The sequence below is a fragment of the Pezoporus occidentalis genome, unplaced genomic scaffold (genome assembly GCF_034315485.1).
Source record: "Pezoporus occidentalis ecotype Australia unplaced genomic scaffold, CSIRO_AGI_Poc_V1 ctg357, whole genome shotgun sequence".
In the NCBI taxonomy this organism is placed as follows: domain Eukaryota; kingdom Metazoa; phylum Chordata; class Aves; order Psittaciformes; family Psittacidae; genus Pezoporus; species Pezoporus occidentalis.
In genome coordinates, this window is record NW_026915560.1 from 397635 (window position 1) to 413176 (window position 15542).

The 15542-nt window shown below is 69.5% G+C and overlaps 1 protein-coding gene across 1 annotated transcript; it reads left to right on the forward strand.

Moving 5' to 3' along the window:
- Positions 1 to 43: 43 nt before the first annotated feature.
- Positions 44 to 15201, forward strand: ERBB3 (erb-b2 receptor tyrosine kinase 3). Its single transcript, XM_062630652.1, is given in 29 exon segments — positions 44 to 183; positions 2612 to 2763; positions 2851 to 3037; positions 3763 to 3888; positions 3985 to 4050; positions 4123 to 4241; positions 5024 to 5165; positions 5251 to 5364; positions 5454 to 5574; positions 5654 to 5727; positions 5810 to 5900; positions 6471 to 6643; positions 6646 to 6684; positions 8335 to 8467; positions 8561 to 8651; positions 9013 to 9167; positions 9256 to 9309; positions 9417 to 9558; positions 10142 to 10261; positions 10335 to 10433; positions 10519 to 10704; positions 10779 to 10934; positions 11338 to 11407; positions 11505 to 11651; positions 12301 to 12398; positions 12680 to 12856; positions 12947 to 13012; positions 13675 to 13885; positions 14607 to 15201. Coding segments are annotated over 29 exon segments (3876 nt in total). The 5' UTR covers positions 44 to 89; the 3' UTR covers positions 15080 to 15201.
- Positions 15202 to 15542: the final 341 nt, after the last annotated feature.

Here is a 15542-nt window from a genome sequence, read left to right on the forward strand (position 1 = left end):
TCCTCCCCGCCCCGACGGCCCCGCGCCAGGTGCATTCCCCCCGCCGCGCCCGGGCACGCCGCGACCGCGGGGCCCCGCTGCGAGCCGCGATGGAGCGGCCCCGGCCCCGGTACCGGCTCCGGCTCCTGCCGCTGCTGCCGCTGCTGCTGCTCCGCGCCCCCGCGCCCGGCTCCGCGCAGGCAGGTGAGCACCGGCACCGGCACCGGGGGGGGGCCGCGGGTGCGATCCCGGCCCCCGCCGCTCCCTCCCCTCCAACCGCGCCCCGGTGGGGACCGGCACCAGCGGAGCCCCCCCGGGCTGCGACCGGGACCGGGGCTCGGCTCCCCCCCCCCCACAGCGGCACCTGCGCCCCCCCCCCCCCCCGGAGCACCGGGGTCCCGTCGGGGTGCGGGGGGGGGGTGGGGGGGGGAGGTCCCGGAAACGGCGGCTTCGCCCCGAGTTTGTTTCGAACCGCGGGGGGGGGGGGGGGGCGCTCCCGGCCCCGCTGCCCCCGCTCGGAGCCCGCTTTGGGCCCCCCCCCCCCCGCTTTGGGCCCCCCCGCGGGTCCCGGTTCTATTCCTGGCAGCGGGGGCCGGGGGCACGCGGGCGATAGCGGCGGCTGCGGAGCTGCCAGCGGGGCCCCGCGCTGATAACGCGGCGACGGCGGGGCCGGGAGGGGGGGGGGGAGCGCTCTGCACCCCCCCCGCGGGCAGGTGCACCCCAAGGACCCGGCCCGCACCCCAAGGACCCGGCCCGCACCCCAAGGACCCGGCCCGCACCCCCCGAACCCCGCTGTGGCTGCGGGAGCGGTTGAGCCGCTGTTAATGGCTCATGGGGGTCCCATAGGGCTGGGTCCTGCCCCCCGCTTCCCCCCCCCCCCCCAAACCCCCAGCAGCTTTGCGGGGGTCCCCAAATGAGTCCTTTGAGGTTGCAGCCCCCCCACCCCCCCCCCTCTTTCCAAGCCACCCCCAACCCGCGCCCATCCCCGGCCCGTCGGGGCTGGGGCCATTCCAGAGCGCAGCTGGGACCTTTATATAGCCCCTTCCATCCCTTCCATCCCTTCCATCCCTTCCATCCCTTCCCTTCCCATCGCTGCCGCGGCGGGCGGGGGGGGCTCGGCCCCTTCCCCTGCGTGCCCCGCGCTGCCCGTTCCCTGCGGGGGGGGGGGCTCGGGCCCCTTCCGTGCCCCCGCACTGGGGCAGCACAAAGCCGCCTTTTACCGCCGCGGCCCCCCCGCGCCGGGCCCTGACTCACGTCTGGGGGGGGCCCCGCACCCCGCTGTGCCCCGGGGGTCCCGGGGGGCTCCGCGCCCCCCCCCCCGTGCCCCGTTCTCCACAATCGCCCCTTTGTGCGGCGGCGGGGAGGGGGCCCCGCGCACAAAGCGCCTCTGTCCGCGCCCCCCCCCCCCCCCGACGGCCCCGGGGTCCCCCCCGGCCCCAGCCCCAGCCCCGGCTCCGGGCACCGAGGCGGGGCCGGGGCCGAAGTCCGGCGTCGGGGGCGCTGGGAGCGGGGCCGGGCCCGCGGCCGCCTTGCGCAAGCCTCGCCCGGCCGGTTCGGGCACCGGCACCGGCAGCCCCGGGCGGGGGCGCTGCTGCGGAGGGCGGGGGGGGGGCAGAGCCGCGGGGGGGGACAGGGAGGGGGTGCGGCAGTGGGGGGGGCGGGGGCAGGGACGGGGGGGGGACGGGGACACCATTGGGGGACGTGGACATCAATGGGGGGGATGTGGACATCAATGGGGGGACATGGATATCAGTGGCGGCATGGACATCAGTGGGGCATGGACATCAAGGGGGGGACATGGACATCAATTAGAGGACATGGACATCGGGGGGGACATGGACACCATTGGGGGATGTGGACATCAATGGGGGGACATGGACGTTAATAAGGGAGGGACATGGACATCAATGGGGGGGGACATGGACACCATTGGGGGCATGGACATCAAGGGGGGGACATGGACGTCAATAAGGGGACATGGACATCAATGGAGGGGGACATGGACATCAATGGGGGCATGGACATCAAGGGGGGGACATGGACGTCAATAAGGGGACATGGACACCATTGGGGGCATGGACATCAAGGGGAGCATGGACAACAAGGGGGGACACATGGACATCAATGGGGGCATGGACATCAAGGGGGGCATGGATATCAAGGGGGGGACATGGACGTCAATAAGGGAGGGACATGGACATCAATGGAGGGGGACATGGACATCAATGGGGGCATGGACATCAAGGGGGGGACATGGACGTCAATAAGGGGACATGGGCACCATTGGGGGCATGGACATCAAGGGGAGCATGGATATCAAGGGGGGGGACATGGACATCAGTGGGGGCATGGACATCAAGGGGGGCATGGATATCAAGGGGGGGGACATGGGCACCATTGGGGGCATGGACATCAAGGGGAGCATGGACATCAAGGGGGGGGACATGGGCACCATTAGGGACACAGACATCAGTGGGGTGACATGGACATCTGGGGGGGACATGGACATCAACGGGAACATGGACATCAATGGGGGGACATTGACATCAAGGGGGCACATGAACATCAAGGAGGGGACATGGGCTCAAGGGGGGGCCGTGGCCGCAGTTGAGGGACGCCGCTGTGCCCGCAGTGTGTGCGGGGACCCTGAACGGGCTGAGCGTGACCGGGGACGCTCAGCACCAGTACCAGACCCTGCACAAGATGTACAACAACTGCGAGGTGGTGCTGGGCAACCTGGAGATCGTCCTCATCGACCACACGCAGGACCTGTCCTTCCTGCAGGTGCGGTGCTGGGGGGGGCAAGGGGAAGGGAGGGTGCGCAGGATGCGGCCCCCGGGTGACGCCGGGGGTGCTGTGCCCCTGCCGCAGACCATCCGGGAGGTCACGGGCTACATCCTGATCGCCATGAATGTGTTCGCGGCGCTGCCGCTGCGGAACCTGCGCGTGATCCGCGGGACCCAGTTCTACGAGGAGCAGTTTGCGCTCTTCGTGCTGCTCAACTACAACCCCAACAGCACCCACGCGCTGCGGCAGCTCGGCCTCAACCAGCTCACAGGTACCCCCCACACACAGCCCCCCCGGTCCTGGTGCCGTCCGGTCCCCCTCCCCTGGTGGTGCCAGCCCGGGGCAATGCTGCGGTCCCCATCCCTCAGGGAGGTGATGCTGCGGTCCCCATCCTGGCCCCCATCCCTCAGGGAGGTGATGCTGCAGTCCCCATCCCGGTCCCCATCCCTCAGGGAGGTGATGCTGCGGTCCCCATCCCGGTCCCCATCCCTCAGGGAGGTGATGCTGCGGTCCCCATCCTGGTCCCCATCCCTCAGGGAGGTGATGCTACGGTCCCCATCCCAGGGGGAGCCGCATCCTGGTGCTTGCACCGGGCTGCATCCCTCCATCCATCCCGGATCCTTCCATGCCCCTGGTCCCCATCCAGAGCGATGCTGTCCCCTCTGTGTCCTGGTCCCCATCCCAGAGCGGTGTCACCACGAGGCTGTGCTGACCCTGCAGGTCCCATGGTCCCCATCCTGATGTGGTGCTGTCCCGTGGTCCTCACCCGAAGCAGTGCTACCCCCTGTGCATCCCATGGCCCCCATGGTCCCCAGTGCCTCCATTGTCCCCTATTGCCCCCATGGCCCTGTTGTCCCCATAGTCCCCATTATCCCCCATTGCCCCCTGGTCCCCAGTGCCTCCATTGTCCACCATTGCCCCCATTCCCCCCATGGCCCCGTTGTCCCCACGGTCCCCGTTGCCCCCATTGCCCCCCATGTCCCCGTTGCCCCACAGAGATCCTGGCCGGGGGGGTTTACATCGAGAAGAACGCGCAGCTCTGCCACGTGGACACGGTGCAGTGGGAGGACATCCTGCGGGACCCCCGGCGCCAGCCCATCGTGGGGGACAACGGCAAGGCCTGTGCGTGGGGGGGGCACCCCCGGCCTCGGGGGCGATGCTGCTGTGCCCCCCCCCCCCCGGCCCTGGGGTGACCCCATTCTGCCCCCCCCGCCCCAGGCCCCCCCTGCCACGAGAGCTGCGGCGGCCACTGCTGGGGACCCGGCCCCGAGGACTGCCAGAAACGTGGGTACCGGGGGGGCGATGGGATGGGGGGGTCAGGGCTGGCCTCGGCCTCACCCCCTGCCCCCCCCGCAGTGACCAAGACGATTTGCGCCCCGCAATGCAACGGGCGCTGCTTCGGGCGGGCGCCCAACGAGTGCTGCCACGAGGAGTGCGCGGGGGGGTGCACGGGCCCCCTGCAGACCCACTGCTTCGTACGTGCGCCCCGCGGGACCCAAGCGTCTGCATCCGTGGGCCCACCCAGCCCTGCATCCAGCCCTGTGTCTGTCCTGCATCCATCCAGCCCTGCATCCATCCAGCCCTGCGCCCACCCAGCCCTGCATCCAGCCCTGTGTCTGTCCTGCATCCATCCATCCCTGCGCCCATCCATCCCTGGGTCCATCCATCCATCCCTGGGTCCATCCATCCCTGCATCCATCCCTGCATCCATCCCTGCATCCATCCATCCATCCCTGGGTCCATCCGTCCCTGCATCCATCCATCCATCCCTGGGTCCATCCATCCCTGCATCCATCCATCCATCCCTGGGTCCATCCATCCCTGCATCCATCCATCCCTGCATCCATCCATCACTGCATCCATCCCTGCATCCATCCCTGCATCCATCCCTGGGTCCATCCATCCCTGCATCCATCCAGCCCTGTGTCTGTCCTGCATCCATCTATCCCTGCATCCATCCATCCATCCCTGTGCCTGTGTCCATCCAGCCCTGCATCCATCCATCCCTGCATCCATCCCTGCATCCATCCATCCAGCCCTGCATCCATCCATCCCTGTGCCTGTGTCCATCCAGCCCTGCATCCATCCATCCATGGGTCCATCCATCCCTGCCTGTGTCTGCCCCCTCCCAGGGCAGCTGTGGGGGGCGATGCTGTCCCCGAGGGGCAGAGGGAGGGGTCCTCCCTCCCCCGTACCCATCCCCGTGTCCCCTGGGAGCCATCCCCGCCTCCGTGCCCATCCCCGTCGCCTCCCGCAGGCCTGCCGGCACTTCAACGACAGCGGCGCCTGCGTCCCGCTCTGCCCGCAGCCGCTCATCTACAACAAGCTGACGTTCCAGCTGGAGCCCAACCCCGACACCAAGTACCAGTACGGGGGCATCTGCGTCCGGAGCTGCCCCCGTGAGCTGCGCCGGGGCCGGGGGGGGGCAGGAATGGGGGGGGCTCAGTGGGGATGGGGGCTCTGACCTCGGGGTCTCCCCCCCAGACAACTTCGTCGTGGACCAAAGCTCCTGCGTCCGCGCCTGCCCCAATGACAAGATGGAGGTGGAGAAGAACGGGCTCAAGATGTGCGAGCCCTGCTCGGGGCTGTGCCCCAAGGGTACGGGGTGAGGGGGGGGCTCGGGGTTTGGGGGCGCTGCGGGTCCCAATGGGGTGCTCAGCATCATCCCCCCCCCCCCATCCCCGCAGCCTGCGAGGGCACCGGCGCCGGCAGCAGGTACCAAACCGTGGACTCGAGCAACATCGACACCTTCATAAACTGCACCAAGATCCTGGGCAACCTCGATTTCCTCATCACCGGCCTCGAGGGGTGAGCGGGGTGGGGTGTGGGGGGGTCCGGTGCTGTTGCCCCCCCCCCTCCGGGCCCCGCTGATGCTCTGGCTCCATAGGGATCCCTGGCGCAACATCTCAGCGCTGGACCCTGAGAAGCTGAACGTGTTCCGCACCGTGCGGGAGATCACGGGTGAGAGCGGGGATGGGGGCACCCCCGGACCGCCCCCCCCCCCCCCCCCGGGACACCCTGACCCCCCCGGACCCCCCCGCAGGGTACCTCAACATCCAGTCCTGGCCCAAGCACATGCACAACTTCAGCGTCTTCTCCAACCTCGTCACCATCGGGGGACGGAGCCTCTACAAGTGAGAGCCCGGCCCCGCTCTTCGCAGTGCCCTGGGTCCCCTTCGGCACCTCCCTCTGCCCCTGTGTCCCCTGCAGCCCCCGTCCCTGCAGCCCCCATCCCTGCATTCCCCTGTCCCTGCATCCCACTGTCCCTGTGTACCCCTCATCATCCTCAATCCCTGCATCCCCCTGCCCCTGCATCCCCCCATCACCTTCTGCCCCTGCATCCCACTGTCCCTGTGTACCCCTCGTCATCCTCAATCCCTGCATCCCCCTGCCCCTGCATCCCCCCATCACCTTCTGCCCCTGCATCCCACTGTCCCTGTGTACCCCTCTGTCCCTGCATCCCTCCATCCTTCCCTGTCCCTGCATCCCCTCTTCATCTCCTATCCCTGTGTCCCCCCATCACTCCCCATCCCTGCATCCCCCTGCCTCTGCATCCCCCCATCACCTTCTGCCTCTGCATCCCACTGTCCCCGTGTCCCCCATCATCTCCCATCTCTGCATCCCCCCTTTTGTCATCCCCCTATCCCTGTGCACCCCTCCATCACCTCCCATCCCGCTCCCTGCACCCCCGGCTTTGGGGCTGCCCGGTCCCTGCATCCCTCCATCCTTCCCTGTCCCTGCATCCCCTCTTCATCTCCGTGACCTCCCTGTGTGCGCTCGCTGCGGGAGGTGAGCGCGGGCAGGGTCTACATCACCGAGAACCGGCGGCTCTGCTACCTGCACACCGTGCAATGGGCGGCCCTGAGCCGGCGCCGCTGCACCTCGACATCCGCAACAACAAACCCCGCAGCAAGTGCCGTGAGTGCGGCAGGGAGGGGGCACCGGCACGGGGATGGGGATGGGGAGAAGGGACGGCGGGTGATGGGGGTGCAGGCATCCCCCCGTCCCTGTGTCCCCCATCATCTCCCGTCGCTGCACCGGGATAGGGATGGGGAGAAGGGATGGGGGGTGATGGGGATGCAGGGACAGGAGGTGATGGGGGTGCAGGGACGGGGGCACCGGGATGGGGATGCAGGGACAGGAGGTGATGGGGATGCAGGGACAGGAGGTGATGGGGATGCAGGGACGGGGGCACCGGGATGGGGATGGGGAGAAGGGACGGCGGGTGATGGGGGTGCAGGGACGGCGGGTGATGGGGGTGCAGGGACGGGGGCACCGGGATAGGGATCCCCGCAGCCGGAGGTGATGGGGGTGCAGGGACGGGAGGTGATGAAGATTCGAGAACGGGGGCACCGCTGGGGGTGCAGGGACAGGAGGTGATGGGGGTGCAGGGACAAAAGGTGATGGGGATGCAGGGACCGGGGCACTGGGATGGGGTGCAGGGACGGGAGGTGATGGGGATGCAGGGATGGGAGGTGATGGGGATGCAGGGACAGGAGGTGATGGGGATGCAGGGATGGGGGCACCGGGATGGGGATGGGGAGAGGGACGGGGGGTGATGGGGGTGCAGGGACGGGGGCACCGGGATGGGGATGGGGAGAAGGGACGGGGGGTGATGGGGGTGCAGGGACAGGAGGTGATGGGGATGCAGGGACGGGGGCACTGGGATGGGGTGCAGGGACGGGAGGTGATGGGGATGCAGGGACGGGAGGTGATGGGGATGCAGGGATGGGGGCACGGGGATGGTGATGCAGGGACAGGAGGTGATGGGGATGCAGGAACGGGGGCACCGGGATGGGGATGCAGGGACAGGAGGTGATGGGGATGCAGGGACGGGGGCACCGGGATGGGGATGGGGAGAAGGGACGGGAGGTGATGGGGGTGCAGGGACAGGAGGTGATGGGGATGCAGGGACGGGGGCACCGGGATGGGGGTGCAGGGACAGGAGGTGATGGGGGTGCAGGGACGGGGGCACTGGGATGGGGATGGGGAGAAGGGACGGGAGGTGATGGGGATGCAGGGACGGGAGGTGATGGGGATGCAGGGACGGGAGGTGATGGGGATGCAGGGACAGGAGGTGATGGGGGTGCAGGGACGGGGGCACTGGGATGGGGATGGGGAGAAGGGACGGGAGGTGATGGGGATGCAGGGACGGGAGGTGATGGGGATGCAGGGACCGGGGCACTAGGATGGGGATGCAGGGACAGGAGGTGATGGGGATGCAGGGACAGGAGGTGATGGGGGTGCAGGGACAGGAGGTGATGGGGATGCAGGGACAGGAGGTGATGGGGATGCAGGGACCGGGGCACCAGGATGGGGATGCAGGGACGGGAGGTGATGGGGATGCAGGGACCGGGGCACCAGGATGGGGATGCAGGGACAGGAGGTGATGGGGATGCAGGGACAGGGGCACCAGGGATGAGAGCAATGGGAATGAACAGACAGGGGGACCAGGGATGGGAAGTGATGGGGATGCAGGGAGAAGGGGACCAGTGATGGGGATGCAGGGATGGGCGATGGGGGATGCGCGGCCTGACCCTGTCCCCCCACCCCTGTGGCTGCCCGCAGAGCAAGAGGGCAAGGTCTGTGACCCGCTCTGCTCCGCCGAGGGCTGCTGGGGCCCCGGCCCCGCTCAGTGCCTCTCCTGCCGCCACTTCAGCCGCCGCGGGGTCTGCGTCCCCTCCTGCCGCTTCACGCAGGGGTGAGCCGGGGTTCGCGCCCGGGGGGGGGGGAGCCGGGGCCGCGGGGCCCGGTCAGGGCCATGGGGCTCCATTGACCCCCCCTTGTCCCGCAGGGAGACGCGGGAGTTCGCGCAGGGGGGGGAATGCTTCGAGTGCCACCCCCAGTGCGAGCGCATCGAGGGCAACGTCACCTGCAACGGCTCGGTACGGGCGGGGCGGGACGGGGCGGGGCGGGACGGGATCAGGACGGGATCGGAGCAGGACGGGGCAGGCTCAGGATGGGCCCGGGATGGGCTCGGGACGGGTTCAGGATGGGCTCGGGACGGGTTCAGGATGGGCTCGGGACGGGTTCAGGATGGGCTTGGGATGGGATCGGGACGGGCTCGGGATGGGCTTGGGATGGGATTGGGATGGGATCGGGACGAGCCCGGGATCGGCTCGGAATGGGGTCGGGACGGGCTCGGGGTGGTATCGGAAGGGGCTCAGAACGGGCTCGGTACCGGAAGGGGCGGGGGGGGGACCCGGCGCCGGTGCCTCCTGACGCGTCCTCGTGCCCCCCCCGCAGGGCGCCGACACCTGCACCCGCTGCGCCCGGTACCGCGACGGCCCCCACTGCGTCGAGGCCTGCCCCGACGGCGTCCTGGGGGAGCGCGGCCCCATCTACAAGTACCCGGACGGCGGGCGCGAGTGCCGGCCCTGCCACGAGAACTGCACCCGAGGGTGCGGCGGGGGCCGGGAGGGAAGGGGGGGGCACCCCGGGATCCGCGCCCCCCCCCCTCCTGCATCCCCCCCATCTCCATCCCTGCAGGTGCCTGGGGCCGCTGCTGCGGGACTGCCTGGGGGAGGCTCTGCCCGTGTCCAGGTACCGCGGGGGGGCCGGGGCTCGGGGCTGTTCCCTGCCGGGCTCTATTGCACCGCACGGGGGTGCGGGAAGGGGCAGGAGCTGAGCCCCGGCCCCGGCCCCTGCAGGAAGGCACCGACGGTGATCGCGGTGACGGTGGTCGGGGGCCTCTTCCTCCTCTGCTCCTGCGTCCTCCTGGCGCTGCTCTACCTGCGCGGGAAGAAGATCCAGAAGAAGAGGGCGATGAGGCGGTACCTGGAGAGGGGCGAGGTCAGGGGGGTCCCATCACCCCCATCCCCGTCACCCGCATCCCCGTCACCCGCATCCCCATCACCCCCATCCCCATCACCCGCATCCCCATCACCCCCATCCCCATCACCCGCATCCCCATCACCCGCATCCCCATCACCTCCATCCCCATCACCCACATCCCCATCACCCCCATCCCCATCACCTCCATCCCCATCACCCACATCCCCATCACCCCCATCCCCATCCCCCGCATCCCCATCACCTCCATCCCCATCACCTGCATCCCCATCACCCACATCCCCATCACCTCCATTCCCATCACCTGCATCCCCATCACCCGCATCCCCATCACCTCCATCCCCGTCACCCGCATCCCCATCACCCGCATCCCCATCACCCGCATCCCCATCACCCGCATCCCCACCACCCGCATCCCCGTCACCTCCATCCCCATCACCTCCATCCCCATCCGCTCCCATCCCCGTCACCCGCATCCCCACCACCCGCATCCCCGTCACCTCCATCCCCATCACCTCCATCCCCATCCGCTCCCATCCCCATCCTGCTCCATCCCCACCCCGATCCCACCTCCATCCCCCAGAGCCTGGAGCCGCTGGACCCCAGTGAAAAGGCCAACAAGGTGCTCGCCCGCATCTTCAAGGAGTCGGAGCTGAAGCGCCTCAAGGTGCTGGGCTCCGGCGTGTTCGGCACCGTGCACAAGGTGAGGGCTGCTCTATGGTGGGGGGTCCCAACCAGCACCCGGCACAGCCCTCACCACGGTGCCCACCCCAAAGGGCATCTGGATCCCCGACGGCGACTCCATCAAGATCCCGGTGAGCATCAAGGTGATCCAGGACTGGAGCGGGCAGCAGTCCTTCCACGCCGTCACCGACGTGAGTGATCCCCGTGGATCCCCATGGATGCCGGTGCACGGGGAGGGGGTGCCCCGGCTGAGCTGACCCTGTTCCCCCCCCCCAGCACATGCTGGCCATCGGCAGCCTGGACCATGCCTACATCGTGCGGCTGCTGGGGCTGTGCCCGGGCCCGCGCCTGCAGCTCGTGACGCAGCTGCTGCCGCTGGGCTCCCTGCTCGAGTACGTGCGCAAGCACCGCGGCAGCCTCAGCCCGCAGCTGCTGCTCAACTGGTGCGTGCAGGTGGCCAAGGTGAGCCCATGTCCCCCCTCGGTACCCCAATGGGGGGGTCCCCCCGGCGTTGCCCCGGTAACCGGCGCGCGCAGGGGATGTATTACCTGGAGGAGCACCGCATGGTTCACCGCAACCTGGCCGCCCGCAACGTCCTGCTCAAGTCGCCCAGCCAGGCCCAAGTGGCCGATTTCGGCATCGCCGACCTGCTCTACCCCGACGACAAGAAGTATTTCTACAACGAGGTCAAGGTGGGGCACACCCCCCCCCCCCCGGACCACCCCTTGGTGCTATGGGGCGCCCCACACATCCCACATGCCCTGTTTGATGTATAGCATCCCCTCCATACCCCCTGCATCCCCTCCTGCATCACCCATGGGTGCCCTGTCCCCTCCATCACCCAAGGGTTTCCTGTCCCCTCCATCACCCATGGGTGCCCTGTCCCCTCCATCACCCATGGGTGCCCTGTCCCCTCCGTCACCCATGGGTGCCCTGTCCCCTCCATCACCCATGGGTGCCCTGTCCCCTCCATCACCCATGGGTGCCCTGTCCCCTCCGTCACCCATGGGTGCCCTGTCCCCTCCGTCACCCATGGGTGCCCTGTCCCGTCCATAGCCCCTGTGGGCCCCCCCCACATCCCCGCTCTCCCCACAGACCCCCATCAAATGGATGGCTCTGGAGAGCATCCACTTTGGGCAAGTACTCCGTCACCCATGGGTGCCCTGTCTGCTCCGTCACCCAGGGGTTTCCTGTCCCCTCCATCACCCAAGGGTTTCCTGTCCCCTCCATCACCTATGGGACTGACGGGCGCTGCCCCACAGGGGTGACGCTGTGGGAGATGATGACCTTCGGCGCGGAGCCCTACGCCGGGATCCGCCTGGCCGAGGTGCCCGATCTGCTGGAGAAGGGCGAGCGGCTCTCGCAGCCCCACATCTGCACCATCGACGTCTACATGGTCATGGTGAAGTGTGAGTGCCCCGGCCCCACAGTGGGCTCTGTCCCGGCCCCATAGCAGGGTCCCGACCCAGCCCCATAGTGGGCTCCCGTCGCCAGCCCCATAGTGAGCTCCCAGCCCCATAGTGGACTCCCATCTCCAGCCCCATAGTGAGCTCCTGCCCCCAGCCACATAGTGGGGTCCTGACCCAGCCCCATAGCGGGGTCCCATCCCCAGCCCCACAGTGGGCTCCTCTCCCAACCCCACAGTGAGGTCCCGTCCCCAGCCCCACCGCGGGCTCCCGTCGCAGCCCCACCGCGGGCTCTGTCCCAGCCCCACCGCGGGCTCCCGTCCCAGCCCCACCGCGGGCTCTGTCCCAGCCCCACCGCGGGCTCTGTCCCAGCCCCACAGCGGGCTCCCGTCCCAGCCCCACAGCGGGCTCTGTCCCAGCCCCACAGCGGGCTCTGTCCCAGCCCCACCGCGGGCTCCCGTCCCAGCCCCACCGCGGGCTCTGTCCCAGCCCCACCGCGGGCTCTGTCCCAGCCCCACAGCGGGCTCTGTCCCAGCCCCACAGCGGGCTCTGTCCCAGCCCCACCGCGGGCTCTGTCCCAGCCCCACCGCGGGCTCTGTCCCAGCCCCACCGCGGGCTCTGTCCCAGCCCCACCGCGGGCTCTGTCCCGCAGGCTGGATGATCGATGAGAACATCCGCCCCACCTTCAAGGAGCTGGCGAACGAGTTCACCCGCATGGCGCGGGACCCCCCCCGGTACCTGGTGATCAAGGTGGCTCTGTCCCAGCCCCACCGCGGGCTCTGTCCCAGCCCCACCCGGGCTCTGCCCGCAGGCTGGACCCCCGATGAGAACACGCCCCACATTCAAGGACCCCCAGTTCACCCGCATGGCGCGGGACCCCCCCCGGTACCTGGTGATCAAGGTGAGCCCGGACCCCCGGTACCCCCGGTACCCCCCAGTACCCCCGGTACCCCCGGTACCCCCCGGTACCCCCGGTACCCCCGGCACCCCCCGGTGCCCGCAGCCGCTGACCCCCCCCGGTCCCGGTGCAGGAGAGCGGGGCCGCGGAGCCGCCGGCGCTCAGCGAGAAGGAGCTGGAGGAGGCGGAGCCGCTGGGGCCGGAGGAGGACGAGGAGGAGGAGGAAGAGGAAGGGGGGGGGGAGCTCGGCACCGGCTTCGGCCTCAGCTCCGGGCTCCCCCCGCAGCGCCCGCGGGGCAGCAGCGCCCGGGTGAGCCCCCCCCCCCCCCCCCCCGCCATGGGTCCCGCTGTGGGGCTGCCCCATGGCTCCGGACTCGGTGTCACAACCCCCCCTCAACAGAGCCCGAGCCTGCTCAGCCCCCCCGCCGGGTACATCCCCATGGACCAGCCCGGCCTCGGCCGCCAGGTACCGGGGGGGACAAAGGGGGTGGCCATAGGGGGCAATGGGGCCGAATGGGGTGATGGGAGGGGCAAAGGGGGTGGCCATAGGGGGCAATGGGGCAGAATGGGGTGATGGGGGGGGCAAAGGGGGTGGCCATAGGGGGCAATGGGAGACACAATGGGGTGCTGGGAGGGGCAAAGGGGGTGGCCATAGGGGGCAATGGGGGACACAATGGGGTGCTGGGGGGGGCAAAGGGGGTGGCCATAGGGGGCAATGGGGCAGAATGGGGTGATGGGGGGGGCAAAGGGGGTGGCCATAGGGGGCAATGGGAGACACAATGGGGTGCTGGGGGGGGGGGTGGAGGTGACCATAGGGGGCAATGGGGGACACAGTGGGGTGCTGGGGGGGGGCAAAGGGGGTGGCCATAGGAGGCAAAGGGGGGGACAATGGGATGCAAGGGAAGGGGACACAAGGGGGTGGCCATAGGGGGCAATGGGGGACACAATGGGGTGCTGGGTAAGGGGGCAAAGGGGTGGCCATAGGGGGCAATGGGGGGGCAATGGGGTGCTGGGGGGGCAAAGGGGTGGCCATAGGGGGTGACCATAGGGGGCAATGGGGGGGGAGGTGGCCATGGGAGGGCACGGGGGGGTCTGGGGGTGCCCCTGACCCCGCCCCCCCTCCCGCAGCCCGGGGGGGGCCGCCCCATGCGCCGCAGCCGCGGGGGGTCCCTGGGCCGGACCCCGCCGGAGCCGGAGCCGGGGGAGGGCGCGGGGGGGGGCGGGAGCCTGCAGCGGAACCGGCACCCGCGGGGGGGCAGCGCGGACCCGGCCCAGCCCCGGAGCCCCCCCCCCGCCGGCCCCGACGAGGACAACAACGGCTACGTCAGCCCCGGGGGCGGTGAGATGGGGGGGGCCGGGGCTGTGGGGGTCCCATCTATGGGGGTCCCTTCCTATGGGGGCTCCATTCCATGGGGGTCCCATCTATGGGGGTCCCTTCCTATGGGGGCTCCATTCCATGGGGGTCCCATCTCTGGGGGTTCCTTCCTATGGGGGCTCCATTCCATGGGGGTCCCATCTATGGGGGGTCCTTCCTATGGGGGCTCCATTCCATGGGGGTCCCATCTATGGGGGTTCCTTCCTATGGGGGTCCTGTCCTTTGTGGGTTCCCATCCTAGGTGGGTTCCATCCTATGGTGTTCCCAACCCAATGGGGTCCCATCCTATGGGGGTCCCGTCCTGTGGGGGTCCCATCCTGTGGGGCCTCCACCCTATAGGGGTCCCAACCCATGGGGGTCCTGTCCTATGGGGGTCCCAACCCAATGGGGTCCCATCCATAGGGGTCCCATAAGGGCTGCAGGGAGCCCCCCCGTTATTGCGGCTCAGGGCACCCATCCTCAAGGAGTCGGGGCTCCCATCCCATAGGACCAAACCCGGGCTCCCCCCCCCATTGTCCTGCAGCAGTTGGGGGGGTCCCCATGTCCCCCCCGCTGCCATTCATTCCTTAAGGCAGATCTGAGCTCCTTTTCGGGCTCCGGTCTATGGGGCACTGTCTGTGTGTGTGGGGGGGTCACCTTTAAGGGATGAGGATGTTTTACCCCCCGCCCCCTTGTCCCCGCTCAGATCCGGACCCCCCGGTACCGGCACCGGACGAGGAGTACGAGTACATGAACCGGCGGCCGCGGGCGGTGTCCCTGGAGGAGCTGGGTTACGAGTACATGGAGGTGGGTGCGGAGCCGGCCCCGCTGCGGGGGCAGGATGAGGATGAGGACGGGGATGAGGAGGAGGAGGAGGAGGAGGAAGATTACGAGTACATGAACAAGCAGCCGCGGCTCAGCCGCTCCCTGCGCACCGCGGGGTACACGGACATGCGGCCGGGAGCGGGGCAGGGACCGGCGGCTCCGGTACCGGCTCCGGACGAGCAGGGCTACGAGGAGATGGAGGCGGTGCTGGCCCCGCGCTGCCCCGGCTGCCGCTGCCCCCCCGCGCCCTCTCGCAAAGCGCTGCGGAGCCTCGAGGCCTCGGACTGCGCCTTCGATAACCCCGATTACTGGCACAGCCGCCTCTTCGCCAAGGCGGACCCGCAGCGGACGTAGGGACCGGACCCCCCATCCCGGACCCCCCATCCCGGACCCCCCCCAACCTCGGGACTGTTTACACTGGATATGAAGGATCCCCGGCTGCGGGATGCTCCCGATCCCGGCCGTGATTCCTGGGTACCGGCATCCCGATGCCCTGACCCACTGCAATGGGGGGGGGGTTTGGGGGCAGACCCCCCCGGGCTGCCCTGACCCACTGCAATGGGGGGGGTTGGCAGCGGACCTCCCCGGGCTGCCCTGACCCACTGCAATGGGGGGGAGATGGGGGCGGACCCCACTGGGGCTGCCCTGACCCACTGCAATGGGGGGTTTGGGGGCGGACCCCCCCGGGCTGCCCTGACCCACTGCAATGGGGGTTTGGGGGCGGAACCCCCCGGGCTGCCCTGACCCACTGCAATGGGGGTTTGGGTCCGGACCCCACTGGGGCTGCCCTGACCCACTGCAATGGGGGTTTGGGTCC